This window comes from Lissotriton vulgaris, chromosome 8 (assembly GCF_964263255.1).
Source record: "Lissotriton vulgaris chromosome 8, aLisVul1.2, whole genome shotgun sequence".
Lineage (NCBI taxonomy): Eukaryota > Metazoa > Chordata > Amphibia > Caudata > Salamandridae > Lissotriton > Lissotriton vulgaris.
Genome location: NC_141696.1, coordinates 1,352,345,367 through 1,352,361,056, shown reverse-complemented (window position 1 = coordinate 1,352,361,056; position 15,690 = coordinate 1,352,345,367). Strand labels below are relative to the sequence as shown.

Here is a 15,690-nt window from a genome sequence, read left to right as displayed (position 1 = left end):
TCTAGTGGCAATAATATCTGCCTGTAGAGTCAGAGAGTTTAGGCGTTGTCATCTAAGCCTCCATACCTAACCATCTTTCCAGACAGGCTGGTTCTTTGCACTAGAGCTTCCTTTCTGCCGGAAGTATCACTCCCTTTCATGAAAGCCAGTCCATCACCCTGCCTAACATTTATGCTCGCCCACATCCTTCTAAGAAAGAGATGCAAGAGTTCATTGTGGGCAAACAACTCTTTGTAGGGTATGTCGGAGCCAAGAAGAGGAAGGCTGTGGAGAAACAGACAATCTCTCAATGGATCGTCCTCTGCATTAAAATCTGCTATGCACTTGTCAAGCGGCAACCCCCTGAGGGTTTGCATTCTCATTCCACCTGAGCGAAGTCTGCGACCACTGCACTAGCACACAGAGTTCCGGGCCTGGACTTCTGCCAGGCAGCAACATGGGCTTCGCACATGTTCACCAAGCACTACTGCTTGGACAGTCCGGTCCATGGGGATGGGCAATTTGCCCACTCAGTCCTGCAGGACTTTCAAGTGTGTATTTGTGCCGCAGACCCACCTCTGGGGAGGTGTTGCTTGGGGGTCTATTCTAAGGTAAGGAATCTGGGCCTAGAAGTCTCTATCACTTGAAAAGTAACTTATCTTCAGTAACACTTTATCTGGTAGATTCCTTACTGACCTACCTGTCCTCCCCTCCCTGCGAGCAGATGTTTAGGGTCAAGACTGTTCCCCTTCAGAGCCCTAGTCTTCCTCACCAGTGGTCAGTGTTCTTCTTTCTCCGCGTGCCTGGCGTGGAAAGTCGCAAAAAGAGACTGACGTCAGCGCACTTGCGTGGCATCTAGATAGGCAGTGTGCACATCACCTCCATCACGGCAGATGATGCCACGAGGAGTCTAATAACGCCTAACAACGCCACCTACCGACATGCACGGGTACTACTTACAAAACATTTCTGGATCCTGTCTGATGGCAGGGGATTATTCTAAGGTAAGGAGTCTCTACCAGATAAGGCGTTACTGAAGGTAAGTAACTTGTTCTTTACTGCTAGGCATCGTTCCAGCCAAGAAGTGTAGCTTTTATAAGCTTTCTCATGGAAACACTTACAAGCACAGGTGCCCATTTGTTTATCTCTCTATGTGTTAGCATATTCCATATTAAAGCCAGACCTTTTGATTTTGGCAGAGCTTGTTTACTGTTACTTCTCACTGGGTTTGCTTTCATAAGACTGCAATCCAGTGCACTTTGAGAATGGGTAGGATTAAGGGGGTTATTTTAATTTGCCAGACTAACATTGTTTCTGTGAAAGCCTCTATGTGTTGGGAAGATTTCTCAGTAAATTCTATTAGGATAGTCATTTGAAGTTTGGAATTGTTAAGTTGTATTTGTCATAGCATTTGTTTAACTTCAATAACTTTGTTAAAGCCTTTTAATATCGGACTACAATAATTTTAATTAGAAGTTGGCTGTAGTTCCGGCAGACTTCCACTTGAAAATTGCTCCTCACGAACCTTAGTATTGAATGCATATAAAATGCGGATGAGATGATATTTACTTGTAAAAACTATGGTTGATGTTAATAGATTGGAGTGGGCTATTCTTCAAAGTGGAGGAAGATGGTGGATGGCTACCTGAAAGAGATATCTGTGTGAAAACGGCACAAATTAATTTCTCTGGTTGGTAATTGAACATGCTTTTTAACTAGAAGAATAGTCTGAGCAACAGAGTATGACTTGACATAATGTAAGGTGTGACTAGTGGTCAGCACAGGAAAGATTCTGTCTGGCCTCCTTATAATTCACACAAAAGTATCCAGGTTGCTCTTATCGTGAAGTTGGTTGGCTTATTCTGCCACATTCAAATCCTGTGCCATATAAAGAAGCATAAATGGTGCTCGGTATTTTGAGAATCCATAGATTTGTATATGCAAACCTTGAGTCGCTTGACCCAAAACAGTGGAATCTAATCTATATAATATTAAATAGTTTCAGAATATGTCAAAATCTCGATTTTTGTGACTAATTCTCCTCAGCATGTCCTCAACACCTCTCCCTATCTAGAATAGTTCTCTGAAAACGTTTAAGGGACGACACACTGTCTGTTGCACTGTTTCCTCATATATGTATAACATGAACCTACCCATACAGAAGCAAAATCCTTAACCAAGAACTGTAACAATAAAATATGTCTCTTGTAACTCTGTACTTCAACTGCATAGGCTCTTATTCCATTACACCCGCACTCGCCCCCCCAAATCCCCGGTTCACTTAGAGAAACCAACATACAGTTTATGAAATAGTTTTATTGTTGTTAAGTAATGCACTAGTATGTATTTTACCACTTAGTTTTACAATAATGTCACCGCGTGACTTGTAAAAGGTAGCTTAGATATTTGATACAAGAAAATATCAGTCTGAGCCACACAGCAAGTGCATTCCTGCATTCCGTGCATGGCTGCAGGAACTACTATTATAGTAGTATCCATTTTGATAATGGTTTATCCATGTATATTTGTGATCCTGTATTCAGTTTCTTATTTGTTCTTTTTTCTGTCTTTTGCTTAAGGCGTTAGTCAACGAACTCACTGGATTATAAGTGAGGTTAAGCTATTTCTCTATGGTTAGACAAACGTAAATCATCAGGACTGAGTCTCCACAACTCATTTCTGAATTGTAGATGTATGCATGTGGTATTTCTGTAGTGTGAACTTAGTCTAGAAAGGAGTTTCTGAACTAACACTAGTTTAGTTTGGGTCATCTAATGTAATATACTCGCCTGACAAATGATATACCATCCTGACAATATGTTGATATGTTATGTTCGGTTTGAATCAATTTGCAAATTATTATTTAATCTGCATTTTTATATTTATTTTCAGCTTCAGACTGGATTGGATGCTAACAGAATTTTCCTAAGGTCAGCCACTCAGTCTTCCAGACCAGGCAAAACAAAAACAAAGAAAAAGAAAAGCAATCAGATGGACTTGGTAATGTGTGTTTGGAAGTTCGCCAGAGATGAATGCAGAAGTTTCTGGAGCATGAATGGAATTTAGTTTTGGGAGTGTGTGCTTAAATTCATATGTTTTGACTTTAAATTAATATTACAGAATATTTTCAAATGTAATCAATCTATCTGAAAGTTACATAACCTAAACATAATTTTTTCTATATTAACTTAATGACCTAGATCTATGACATTTGAGGTTTCTAGCTTGCTAGCCTAATCCTATGTCCCCCCCACACCCTCCTTACTCATGAGATATCCGTACTACTAGAGGATACTGTTGTAAATCTGCACTCAAATCCCCAGAGTATCCTCGGACTTCACAATCACAATCCTGAATCTTCTAAGTATCGCAGTGTGTCAGCTCTAGTAGTGTGGGCCTTACTTCCAGTGGGAACACCTGAGCAGCTTTCCTCCTATAGGAACTCTGAATTCACCTGGTGCATTATAAGCAAAGTAGAACAATTTTAGAAATCCAGTCATTCATCTTGGGACATTTATCTGAAAGAAACACATAGTGATAGATTCCTTACTTTCCAATTACCCCCAGGCGTCAGACTGGATCCGGAAAGTTTTCGCCAGCAGTACCCCTGCGCGTCCGTAGGCGTCGTCGTGTGGCTCCAAGTGCGTTGTTGTCGCAGAGATGACGCCGCTGGAGCTACTTGGACGCTCCCACACTCGCTGACGTCAGTTCTTTCTTTTTCCGCGCCAGCAAGCACAGATCCGGGAGAGCAAGTACCCCCAGTCACTTTTTGACTTAGTTTTTCAAGGCCTTTTGTCTCACTTTTTCGAGTCGATCGACCCCTGGTGTCGTAGGGATGCCCGACTTTAAGAACTGTGGGGACTGTCACCTCATGATGTCGGTGATGGACCCACACCGCTTGTGTCTTTACTGCCTGGGGTGCGACCCCAAGTCGTACCCCGACTGCCGGGCAATGGCACCGAAAACTTTGCGGGAGTGGTCCCGAAAGATGCTGGAAGACAGTCAGTCGGCTCCGCGCCGCTCAAGGTCCTGGTCCCGTGGAAGGTCGAGGTACTGGTCGTGGAATCGTCACCATCGTTCCTCTGGATCAAAGTCTTCTCACTCGGAGTCAGGTAAGTCGAAGCATTCCAAGAAGAAGTTGAGGAAGCGTTGTCGCTCTTCAACTTCCCATCGCGTGACGCGGCTGAGGGTGCTGCCACCCCCGCAGCTCCGGCAGAGGCTGCGACGTCGCCACCAGCCCACCCGCCCTTTCCGGGTCCGTCGGCGACGACTGCTCAGGTCCAAGAATTTCCTGCTGCCATGGCACAACTCTTTGGGCCGTGTGCCCCGCTAGTGCGCCTGTGGGCCCGACTGGGGGTCCTCCCCTTCCATCACCGGTGGCTCAGGCCCTGCCGTTGGCGTTAGCGCCGCAGTACACCCCCTGGATCTGGGCTCGGATCCCGGGCGACACCAGTTGACCTCATAACACCTCCACCGGTGTCGACCCCTCCTGGCATTGTCCGGTGCTACTGCTGACGTTGACCCCGGTTTCGCGCGGCGCTGGATCGGCGTTGCTCAACGCCGATTCCCACGCTGATGGGGCTTCTCTACCCCTACGTCCGTCCTCCTTATTTCAGCCTATTTCACAGACTTCGGAGGAAGGAGAGGACTGGGAGGGGTCTGAGGACCCTCTCATACAACAGTGTGATTATGATACGGACTGGGCAGAGGATTTGGGGGATGCCAGTGGTTTTGACACCTCTCCTGACCTTGGCATGCGGTCTCCTCCTACCGGGGCTATGGAGGAGGGAGCGAGTTATGCAGTGGTGTTGCATAGGGCGGCCGAGACTCTCCACCACAAACTCCCTACAGTGGTCGTCAGGACTAACCTCCTGACAGCAGTGCTTCAGCCGGCGGCAACCTCTGCGAAGCCCTTGCTGCCTTTTAATGAGGCACTCTCTGACGTTCTTTTGGGCACTTGGTCCAGGCCCAACACAGGGGCTCCTGTGGACAGGAACGTGGCCCAACGCCATCATCCGGCTCCAGGCGACCCCCTCTTTCTCACTCATCACCCCTCTCCGAGAGCTTGGTTGTCCAAGCTTCTGCTTCCCAGAGCGCGTTCCCTTCCGCACCTCCGGATAGGGAATCCAAGAAGCTGGAGCAGCTTGGCAAGAAGCTGTTTTCATCTGCCAGCTTAGGGCGGTGAACACTGCATGCCTCTTGGGCCGTTATTCCCACACTGTGTGGGATATGGTTGCGCAGGTGCTGCCCAACTGTCCGGAGGAGGCACAAACAGTACTCTCTCAAGTACTCACTCAAGCGGTAGCAGCTAAGTTGGCCATTCGTTGTGGGCTTGATACCGCCGTCTCGCTTGGTAGGGCGATTTCCACAACGGTGGCGCTTCGGTGCCACGCCTGGCTGAGGACAACTCACTTCTCAGGGGATGTCCAAAACACTCTGATGGACATGCCTTTTGATGGCATTCGCCTTTTTGACAATAAAGCAGATAGTGCGCTGGAGCGCTTTAAGGACTTAGGGGCTACGGCCAAGTCCTTGGGCCTGCCGGCCATTCGCCCTCCACCATCTTCTGCTTGTCGCTCCTTTCTTGGCCAAGGAAGGGGTGGCCCAACACGTTCATTCCAGAGCCACAGGCCGCCGCAGCAACATCCTCAGCGCAGACTTTGGAACTGCCGATGCGGTTCTGGGGGCCAGCGGGCGGGTCAGTCCACCTCCACCCTGGCAGCATCCATTGCAAAGCCTTCCTAGTCCACACTTTCGGGACCATCAAACGCCAGTGGGCGGCAGAATTTGCCATTATCTCCCCCTCTGGCGCAACATCACCTCGGACAAGTGGGTGCTGCAAATAGTCCGAAGGGGCTACTCCCTCCCTTTCAAGGCTACCCCTCCAGCCATGCGACCTTAATACCACCGCATGTCGGAGGATCATCTTGCGCTTCTTCAGCAGGAAGTTGACAGCCCTATTGGCCAAGGAGCGCATTCCTGTGCCAGAAGTAGGTTGTCGTCGTTATTCCCACTACTTTCTGGTCCCCTAGAAGGACAAGGGCCTGTGTCCTATCTTGGACCGGGAAGGAGTTGTTCAAGCTGTTGACGCTAGCTCAGGTCTTGTCTGCCCGCGACCCTTTAGACTGGATGGTAGCGTTGGACTTGCAGGGCACATATTTCCACACCCCCGTCCTGCTGGCCCACCGACGTTACCTGTGGTTCACGGTGGGCCACGATCCCTTTCAGTTTACCGTGCTCCCCTTCGGCCTTACCAGCGCCCATCCGGTGTTCACAAAGGTGATGGCGGTGGTCGCAGCTCATCTGCGCAGATCAGGGGTTCGAATCTTCACCTATCTCAACGACTGGTTGTTGAAGGCGGGCTCGCCCCAGGCAGTCGTTTCCCACCTCCAAACTACGGCCGACCGCCTGCATTTGCTGGGGTTCTCCATCAATGTAAATGTGTTTGTATTTATATAGCGCCTTCTACCCAGAGGTCTCATAGCACTGTATTCATACCGCTGTGGAACCGTTCCTGGCTTTCCTGTGAGATGTTCACTCCTGGGCACCCCCAAGGTGAAGCCAGGCATCCAAGCGCTGCAGGGGCCGTTGTGGAGATTAAGCAAGCTATTGCCCAGAGTCACAGAGTGGGATCCATGATTAGACTAGGCACCGAGGCGAGAATTATCAGGTCCGGGGAGATTGCGTCTAAGAGCCGCCGAGGCGGGAATTGAAACCTGGTCCCGGGCCAGACCTCTGCATCAGGGTCTGCCGCTCTAACCATTGAGCCACGCTTTTCCATGTGCCGAAGTCGCACCTGATTGCCTCTCAGAAGCTCCTCTTTATCGGAGCGGTTCTGCCCTCGGCGTGGTTTCGGGTTTATCCTCCCGAGCAGCGAGTCAGGTATATTCAGGCTATGATTACGATCTTTCAGCCTCTATCCCGGGTTTCGGTCAGGATGACCCTCCGGCTCCTGATGGCCTCCTGCATCCCGCTAGTAGATCATGCTAGATGGCATATGCGGGCCCTGCAGTGGGACCTGAAGTTGCAGTGGGCACAGCATCAGGGCAACCTGTCCGATCAGGTCCAGATCTCAGAAGGCACTGCACGCCAATTGCAGTGGTGACTCATGAATCGCGATTGGGATAATGGCAGATCCCTCTCCCTTCCCCAACCGGATCACACAGTTGTGACGGACGCTTCCCTTCTAGGATGAGGCGACAACATTGGAGAGGCGGAAATCAGAGGCCTCTGGTCTAAGACTGAGTCCAGGCTCCACATCAACCTTCTTGAGCTTCGGGCAATCCGGCTTGCACTGAAGGCATTCCTTCCCTCTGACTGGGGAAGAGTAGTGCAGGTGTTCACAGACAACACCACCGTCATGTGGTACTGCAACAAACAGGGCGGGGTTGTGAACCCTATGTCAGGAGGCTCTGCGCCTCTAGACATGGCTGGCACATCAGGGCATTTCCCTGGTGGTTCAACACCTGGCAGGTTCTTTGAACGCCAGGGCGGACAAATTCAGCCGCCAGTGCATGATTGATCACGAATGGCATTTGAACTCTGAGGCACAAGGTCTCTTTCAGCAGTGGGGAGAGCCTTGGTTAGATTTATTCGCCACCAAAGAGAATGTGCAATGTCAGCAGTTCTGCGCGTTGGAATTTCCAAGGCGATGCTCGCTAGGCGACACTTTTCGTCGCGAGTGGAGTTGCGTTCTACTATGCGCTTTTCCGCCTATTCCACTTCTACTCGGATTGCTGAAGAATATCAAGCGCAAGTCATTCTTTTGGGTCAGGACTGGACTCGAAGAGTATGGTATCCTGAGCTACTCAGCATGACTATCGCTCCCCTGGTCTGACTGCCTCTTCGGGAGGCTCTTCTGTTGCAGCAACAGGGAACGATCCTCCATCCGAACATGTTCAGCTTCTACCTCCTTGCTTGGAGATGGAGCGGTGGCAGTTGACGTCTTTTGACCTGCCTCCTGAAGTTTGTGATGTAATCTTGGCAGCCAGGCGTCCCTCCACTAAGACGGTATAAGCCTGCAGTTGGAATACATTTGTAGCATGATGCACAGCAAAGGCTGTGGATCCCCTTTCTGCCCCTCTTTCAGAGGTCCTTCTATTTCTGCTTTCCTTGGCCCAGCAGGGCTCTGCTCTGGGCACTATCCAGGACTACCTCTTGGCCATTTCAGCCTTTTTTCGGCTTCCAGATCAGCCTTCCCGTTTCAAGTCCCCTTTTGTAAATAGGTTCTTAAAAGGCATTACTCCTCTTTTCCCCCCTTTTCCTTTCATAATGCCTAAGCGGGACTTGAACCTGGTTCTGACATATCTGATGTGTGATCCCTTCGAGTAACTTCACAACTGTCCTCTTCATCTTCTTACTTTGAAGACCGCTTTCCTGGTGGCTATTACCTCTGCCCGAAGAGTGAGTGAGCTCCAAGCTCTTTCTTCTAGACCTCCCTTTCTCTCTGTCCTTGTCGGACAAAGTTGTTCTAAGTACTCGTCCATCTTTTCTGCCAAAGATTGTCACTGCTTTTCACATCGGGCAGACCATCACTTTGCCCACCTTCTTTCAGCCTCCGCATCCCTTTAAAGAGGAAGAGAGGCTTCACCGTCTGGAGCCAAAACGTGCGCTCTCATTCTACTTTAATCTTGCACAACAGTTCCTGGTGGATGACCAGCTCTTTGTTGGCTGCGTGGGCGCCAAGAAAGGTTGGGCCGTGCACAAGTGGATCATCTCTCGGTGGGTCATTCTGTGCATTAAGGCTTGTTATTCTTTGGCTAAAAAGGAGCTTCCAGTGGCGCTTCGCCGCCCATTCTACCAGGGTGACTGCAGACACTACTGCTTTGGGACGGGGAGTTCCCTTGCATGACATCTGTCAGGCAGTTTCGTGGGCCTTGTTGCACACGTTTACCAAGCATTACTGCCTGGACAGCCAAGACCGCAGAGACAGCTTCTTTGGCCGTTCTGTTCTCCAGGACTTTCTGGTGTGATCTTGGTTCGCAGACCAACCACTGGGGTTGGTATTGCTGGGGTATCTATTCTAAGGTAAGGAATCTATCACTACGTCTTTCAGATGCACAAGTTACTTACCTTTGGTAACGATATATCTGTAAGAAACATTAATAGTGATAGATTCCTTACCGCCCCACCCATCCTCCCTGTTCTGTGAATTCTAGGGTTAAGGTCCTCCCTTTCAGGGCCCTAGTTTCATGGCACCAGTGGTCAGTTTCTTGCATGGCTCTGCGTTCCTGGCACGGAAAGTCATGTACAGAACTGACGTCAGCGCCCGTGGGCGCGTTTAAGTACTTCCAGCGACATCCTCTCAGCGACAGCAACGCACGCGGGCCGCAAGACCACACCTACCGACGCGCAGGGGTACTGCAGACGAATACTTTCCGGATCCAGTCTGACGCCTGCGGGAAATTCGAAGGTAAGGAATCTATCACTACTAATGTTTCTTACAGATATATTGTTACCGAAGGCAAGTAACTTGTGATTTTTGTTGTGTGATGTATTCATACATACAACATACAGAGCCAAACCCCCACCTCTTCCAGTCTGTGAACACTGACCGAGTAAAGACCATTATAAATACAATCTCATCGTGATCTTTTGATTTATCACACTGCGATACTCTTCGACCCTCCTCGTTCCCCAGTGGCGGCTGGCACGCATCAAGGGTAAGGGGGTCAGAGTTTTTAGTTTAAAAAAACATTTAACTTATCTCCTTGCCTCTGCCTCTCTTCTCATCATCCTTCCTATCCACACTGTGCTCCAGCCAGAAGTACGAAGCACCCAGGCTCCCCATAGCCAATTGCATTGCTGCAATGCAGTGTTGTGATTGGTCTGAGCGCCGTGGTTCGGCGCTCAGCAAGGGAATGGCAGCCTGGGCGTGTTCTCCACGCAGGCTGTAGTGCAGCCTGCGTGCAGTACATTCAAAGTGCGCTTGACGGGTTGGTCAGTCTGAGACGGCCGGCCAAACTGTCATGTGCACTGATAACAGTGCATAACACTCCTGTTGGTGCCTGTTATCCCCCTGGCCCATCTCCCAAGACTCTGGTACACAAAATAAAGCGATAATAAATCACAGTTTATTATTGTTTTATTTTCTTTGGGCTGCTGGAAGGGGGGGGAGCTCCTCCACCATAGCAGAGGAGCCGCCGCAGACTTTCCTCTGATCCCTCCACCCCTGCCAGACTTCCCAATCCATAATCATCCTAACGGGGGGGAGGTGGGTACCCCAAAGGCCACCTCACCCCCTAACCATCCTCCACTGGTGAATGGATAACAGTGGAAGCTCCCTGTACTACTCCTTCCATAGCACCCACTGAATTCCTTTCTGCTAAGGCTCCCCCATAGACGAGATAGGTGGCTCCTCCCCTGGACTACAGTGCGCATGGGCATCGACTCCATCCTCAGAATGTTTTTTTCCGCCATCGGGTTCGGATGTATATTGGTTCACTCTAGTCGGAATCGATATAAAACTTTCTTAAGGCCAAAAGGCCTTTAGTTTTTCGTCGGTATAGTCTTGCGTTCGGTGCCCGATTCTTCCAGCTCAGTTCCGAGCCGGTTTCCAGAGAGCTGCGTGCTTTCGACGCTGAAGGCCCAGTTGACGCCTGAGACCTTATCGACGGACCATCATGGAACGGAGCCCGTTCAAGAGATGTCCCGTGTGCAACTCAAAGTATCCCCACATCGACGTCCACCCAGTGTGCAACAAGTGTCTGTCGCTGGATCATGAATTTGAATTTAAAATACTTGTAGACCGCAGCGTTCACCAGACGGTTTCTTGGCGCTGATGATGAAGCCAGCTGCATGGCTTGTTCCTGATTTCGATCCAAGAAGACTCTTATGCATCGTCGCGCTGCGCGCCAGGAGGCCCAGCAGACTGCACCGGCGCCTGTGAACATATTCGATGCCGGGGATGATGAGGGAGCTGACCGGGAAGTTAGTGAGAACCTGTCGAATCCTGCGTCGGAGGTCGACTACAACTACGACACGGACGTTGAAATGCTCGAAGCAGAAGAAGTCGTCGACGAGGTAGGAGACGACGATGGGGCCTTTGGGGCCATGGAAGATAGCTCGAGCGAAGAGCTAACTCAAACTGACATTGGGGCCGAAACGCTTCAAAAGGCTCGGGTTGAGGGATCGCCACTAGGCCATACCCAAGATCTTCCAGTGGGTTCTACGGCCCGCCTTCGGGCTCGGCTACGGACATTGCTATTGAGCCGCACCCTTCAAAATCGAAACCGAAAGTGAAGACACCGGTCTCGACGCAAGTGAAAGCACTGGTGCCCCCCTCGAAACCGAAAGTGCGTATTGCTTTGGTCGGCTCAAAGCCCTCGGACCTGTCGGCACTGACGAAGCGAAAGGGCGTTATCGACCCGAAGAAACAGCTCAAGGGCGTCGAGACGAAGTCTGGCACGCCAAAGACAAAGGTCAAGGCAGTCGAGCCGAGCAAATCGGCGCCAAAGACGGTCGACACCGACAAAGGGCTAGGTGATCCGAAGGTTCTAGAGACTCCGCGTCGACAAGACAAGGCCAAGAGCGGCCCAACCCACGAGTCCACGTCTAGTGGTGCCTCGAAGGATTCCGTCGACTCAACGCAGCCGTCCGCCGCTTTCTCCAAGCAAGTGGCAGACTCCCTGAAGCGCATCAAGGACAAGGCCCCAAGTGTCGGGCCAAAAGATCCTCCACCTTCGAAGCCTGTCGATAAACCTCAGAAAGCGTCGACGCCCATTCACTTTACGTTGCCGCCGAAAGTGGCGCCAAAGGCTTTCGCCCCTAGGATGGTCACCAACGTGCCCGAGAAGGTGTCCTCGGTGCCGATGTCGACGACGGTGGTCCCAGCCTTAAAGCATCGACAATCTTCGTTGGAAGAACATCAAGAACATTTTACTGATGCCGAAACAGGCAGACTTTCCCTTCATAAGCGGAAAATTGCCCCGGAACAGCCAATGGAGTCCTATTAAATTCCACTAAAGAAAAAGAAGGATTCCACTTCGACCCCTGTTCTTGTGGAACCAATTTCTCCACATGGCCATGATGTCTCACCCACTTATTCAGATGTGGACACTGGGGAAGGTGATGATGATGAGTACAGCTATCCTGTCTACACTGACCCAGATGACACCAATGAACCCTGGGCAGCTGGTGCTGACCCAGGTGATCCTCACTCTACCCCAGACACTCAGATGTATGCTGTAAAAACGTCACCTACAGATGATTCGGCTGCGTTTAATGCCCTCATTGAAAGGGCAGCTAAAAATCATGACGTCCAGCTCCATGCTGACCCCATTGAAGTGGACTTTTTTTTTTACACCTTTTCCGTCTCAGAGAGGACTCTCAAGACTCTGCCTATGTTGAAGGGTGTCTTGAAGCATGCTGGGGAGATCTTTAAAGAGCCTACGAGAGCCAGGGTAATAAACCCTAGAATTGAGAAGTATAAACCGGCACCTAGTGACCCTACTTACATCAAGGGACAGTTGCCTTTGGACTCTCTTGTTGTTTCTAATGCCCGGAAGAGGGCTAATTCACAAACAACGGGTGATGCTCCTCCCCCAGATAAGGAATCTAAGGTGTTTGAGGCATCAGGGAAAAGGGTGGCAGCTCAAACGGCCAATATCTGGCGCATTTCAAATACACAAGCACTTCTAGCAAGGTATGACAGGGCACATTACGACACACTGGAGACCCTGTTGCAGCACCTGCCAGACGAATACAAAGAGGCAGCTGAGATGCTCATCCAAGAGGGGAAGCTGATATCCAGTGCTTCTATTAAATGTGCACTGGACGCGGCTGACACCGCGGCCAGAGCTATCAACACTAGTGTCATGCTGAGACGACATGCCTGGCTCAGAATCTCAGGATTCAAGCCGGAGATACAGACCACCATTCTTAATCGGACAGTAAACCCTGATCATCTATTTGGCCCAGAGGTGGACACCACCTTGGAGAAAATAAAAAAGGACACTGAAACTGCTAAGTGCATGGGGGCTCTGCAGTCCCAGCAGTTCAGGGGTGGTTCTTTTCGTCGCTCAAGCACTAGAGGTGTTTCCAGAGGCCAGCTCTCTCAAACCACACAGTACTGTAAAGGCAACACGCAGACCACATACACCAAACAAAGTCGAGGTGGATATCGTGGAAACAGCGCCAAAGGCAGAGGTCGTGGAAACAACAACTCCAGGTCCTCCACCACTAACAAACAGTGACGCCTTGTCACTGCCGCCCGACCACGCAACACCTGTCGGGGGGAGACTTCAACAGTTCCTGCCAGTCTGGAAGTCCATCACCACAGACAGGTGGGTCACACAGCTTATATAGTACGGTTATTGTCTGGAGTTAACATCCACTCCACCCAACATACCCCCAAAACACCATCCTATGTCCGCCAAGCATTTGCACTTATTGCAGCAGGAGGTCCTCGTCATGCTGCAAAAAGGGGCAATCGAGCTTGTGCCTGTGAAAGAAAGAGGCACAGGGGCTTACTCCCTGTACTTCTTAATACCAAAGAAGGATGGGCCCCTCAGACCCATACTGGACCTCAGACCGCTCAATCAGTACATCCTATCGGAGCACTTTCACATGCTGACCCTGCAGCAAGTCCTACCGTTGCTCAATCAGGGGGATTTTCTCGCAACTTTAAATCTGAAGGATGCATATTTTCATATTCCGCTACACCTGTCACACAAAAAATACCTCTAGTTCACCATCCACAACCAACATTACCAGTTCAAGGTTTTGCCTTTTGGGGTCACCACGGCACCCAGGGTGTTTACGAAGTGCCTGGCGACGTGGCAGCACACCTAAGGAAACAAAACATTCACGTCTACCCTTATCTGGACGACTGGCTCATCCAAGCAAAGTCGGCCCAGCAGTGTGCCGCCCACATGTCCCACACCATTCACCTTCTTCACGATGTGGGATTCTCACTGAATTACCCAAAGTCTCACCTGCAACCCGCCCACATACGGCAGTATCTGGGTGCGACAATAAACACTCTGGCAGCCACAGCACAGCCGAATTCAGTGAGGGTCAGCAGCATTCAATCGCTGATACAGAAATTCAGACCTCAACACTCGCTTCCAGCACGAGTGTTCATGCAGTTGATAGGCATGATGGCCTCCTGCATCTCCATAGTCCCGCATGCGGGGCTACATATGCGTCCGCTGCAGGAGTGCTTAGCACGTCAGTGGACTCAGGCTCACGGACAGTTGAAGGACCTAGTGTTGGTGAGCGGTCGAGCATACAACTCTCTGCATTGGTGAAATCCACAAAACATTTGCAAGGGACGACCGTTCCAAGAGCATGTGTCACAGATCATCCTGACGACGGACGCTTCTCTCCAGGGATGGGGAGCTCATGTACTCCACTACACTGTGCAGGGACTGTGGACACCACAGCAAAGGAAGATGCACATCAATGTTCTAGAACTGATGTCGATCTTCATGGCACTAAAAGCCTTCAAAGTACATCTGTGCAACAAGGTCGTGTTGATCCGGATGGACAACATGACGGCCATGTACTACATTCAGAAGCAGGGAGGAACACACTCTGAGAGCATGTGGAAGTGGGCCATTCAGAGAAACATCTTCCTCATGGCAGAACACCTCCCAGGCAAGGACAATCAGATGGCGGACCTGCTCAGCAGGTACAGCCACCAAATGCACGAGTGTGAGATACATCCATCAGTACTCCACCCGTACTTCCAAAGGTGGGGTCATCCAGAGATAGACCTGTTCGCCACAAAGGAGTACACAAAATGCCAAAGCTTTGCCGCCAGGTTTCCACACCCACAGTCGCAAGGCAATGCGATATGGATGAACTGGTCAGGCAAATTTGTGTACGCTTTTCCCCCAGCACCCCTGATGCTGCTGGTGGCGCGCAAGCTGTAGCAGCACTCGATGACTCTCATCCTGGTTGCTCCGATGTGGGCTCGCCAACCATGGTACACCACGTTTCTGCAACTGTCCGTGGTACTGCATCAAAGGCTGCGCCTCACACCCAGGCTTTTGACGCAGAACCATGGCGACATTCAGCATCCAGATCCGCAACAGCTCAACCTGGCGATCTCAAGGCAAGTCAAGTCAATAAATTTGTATAGCGCGCTACATACCCAGAGGGTCTCAAGGCGCTTGAGGAAGGGTGGGGAATTATTTATCAAATATCCACGTTTTAAGTTGCTTCCTGAATGCTAGGTGGTTCTGAGTAAGGCGAAGATGAGTGGGAAGTGAGTTCCATGTTTTAGCTGCCAGGTAGGAGAAGGATCTACCGCCCATGGTCGTTTTGTTGATGCGAGGTACAGTGGCAAGGGCTTGGTTGGAGGATCGTAGCTGGCGGGGGGGGTGTAGAAGGACAGTCGTGTGTTGAGGCATTCGGGTCCGATTTCGTAGAGTGCTTTGTGTGCGTGGGTTAGGAGCCGGAAAGTAATCCTCTTATTGACGGGGAGCCAGTGGAGGTTTTTCAGGTGGCCAGAGATGTGTTCGTTACGTGGTATGTCTAATATGAGCCTGGCAGAAGCGTTCTGGATGCGTTGGAGTTTTTTCTGGGTTTTTGCTGTAGTACCGGCGTAGAGGGTGTTTCCGTAGTCCAGTCGGCTCATGACCAGAGCGTGAGTGACTGTTTTTCTAGTTTCGGTGGGGATCCAGCGAAATGTTTTTTTTGAGCATGCGAAGAATGTTGAAGCAAGATGAAGAGACGGCGTTGACTTGTCTGTTCATCGAGAGTGAG

At 50.4% G+C, this 15,690-nt stretch overlaps 1 protein-coding gene across 2 annotated transcripts in view; it reads left to right on the top strand.

The window, feature by feature from the left end:
• Window positions 1-15,690, top strand: part of CEP57 (centrosomal protein 57) — a 595,025-nt gene that overhangs the window by 446,994 nt on the left and 132,341 nt on the right. For both annotated transcript variants that reach the window (XM_086935295.1, XM_086935296.1), the window contains exon 7: window positions 2,872-2,979. In XM_086935295.1, coding sequence (XP_086791421.1) covers window positions 2,872-2,979 — 108 coding nt within the window. The remainder of the gene's footprint in view (window positions 1-2,871; window positions 2,980-15,690) is intronic.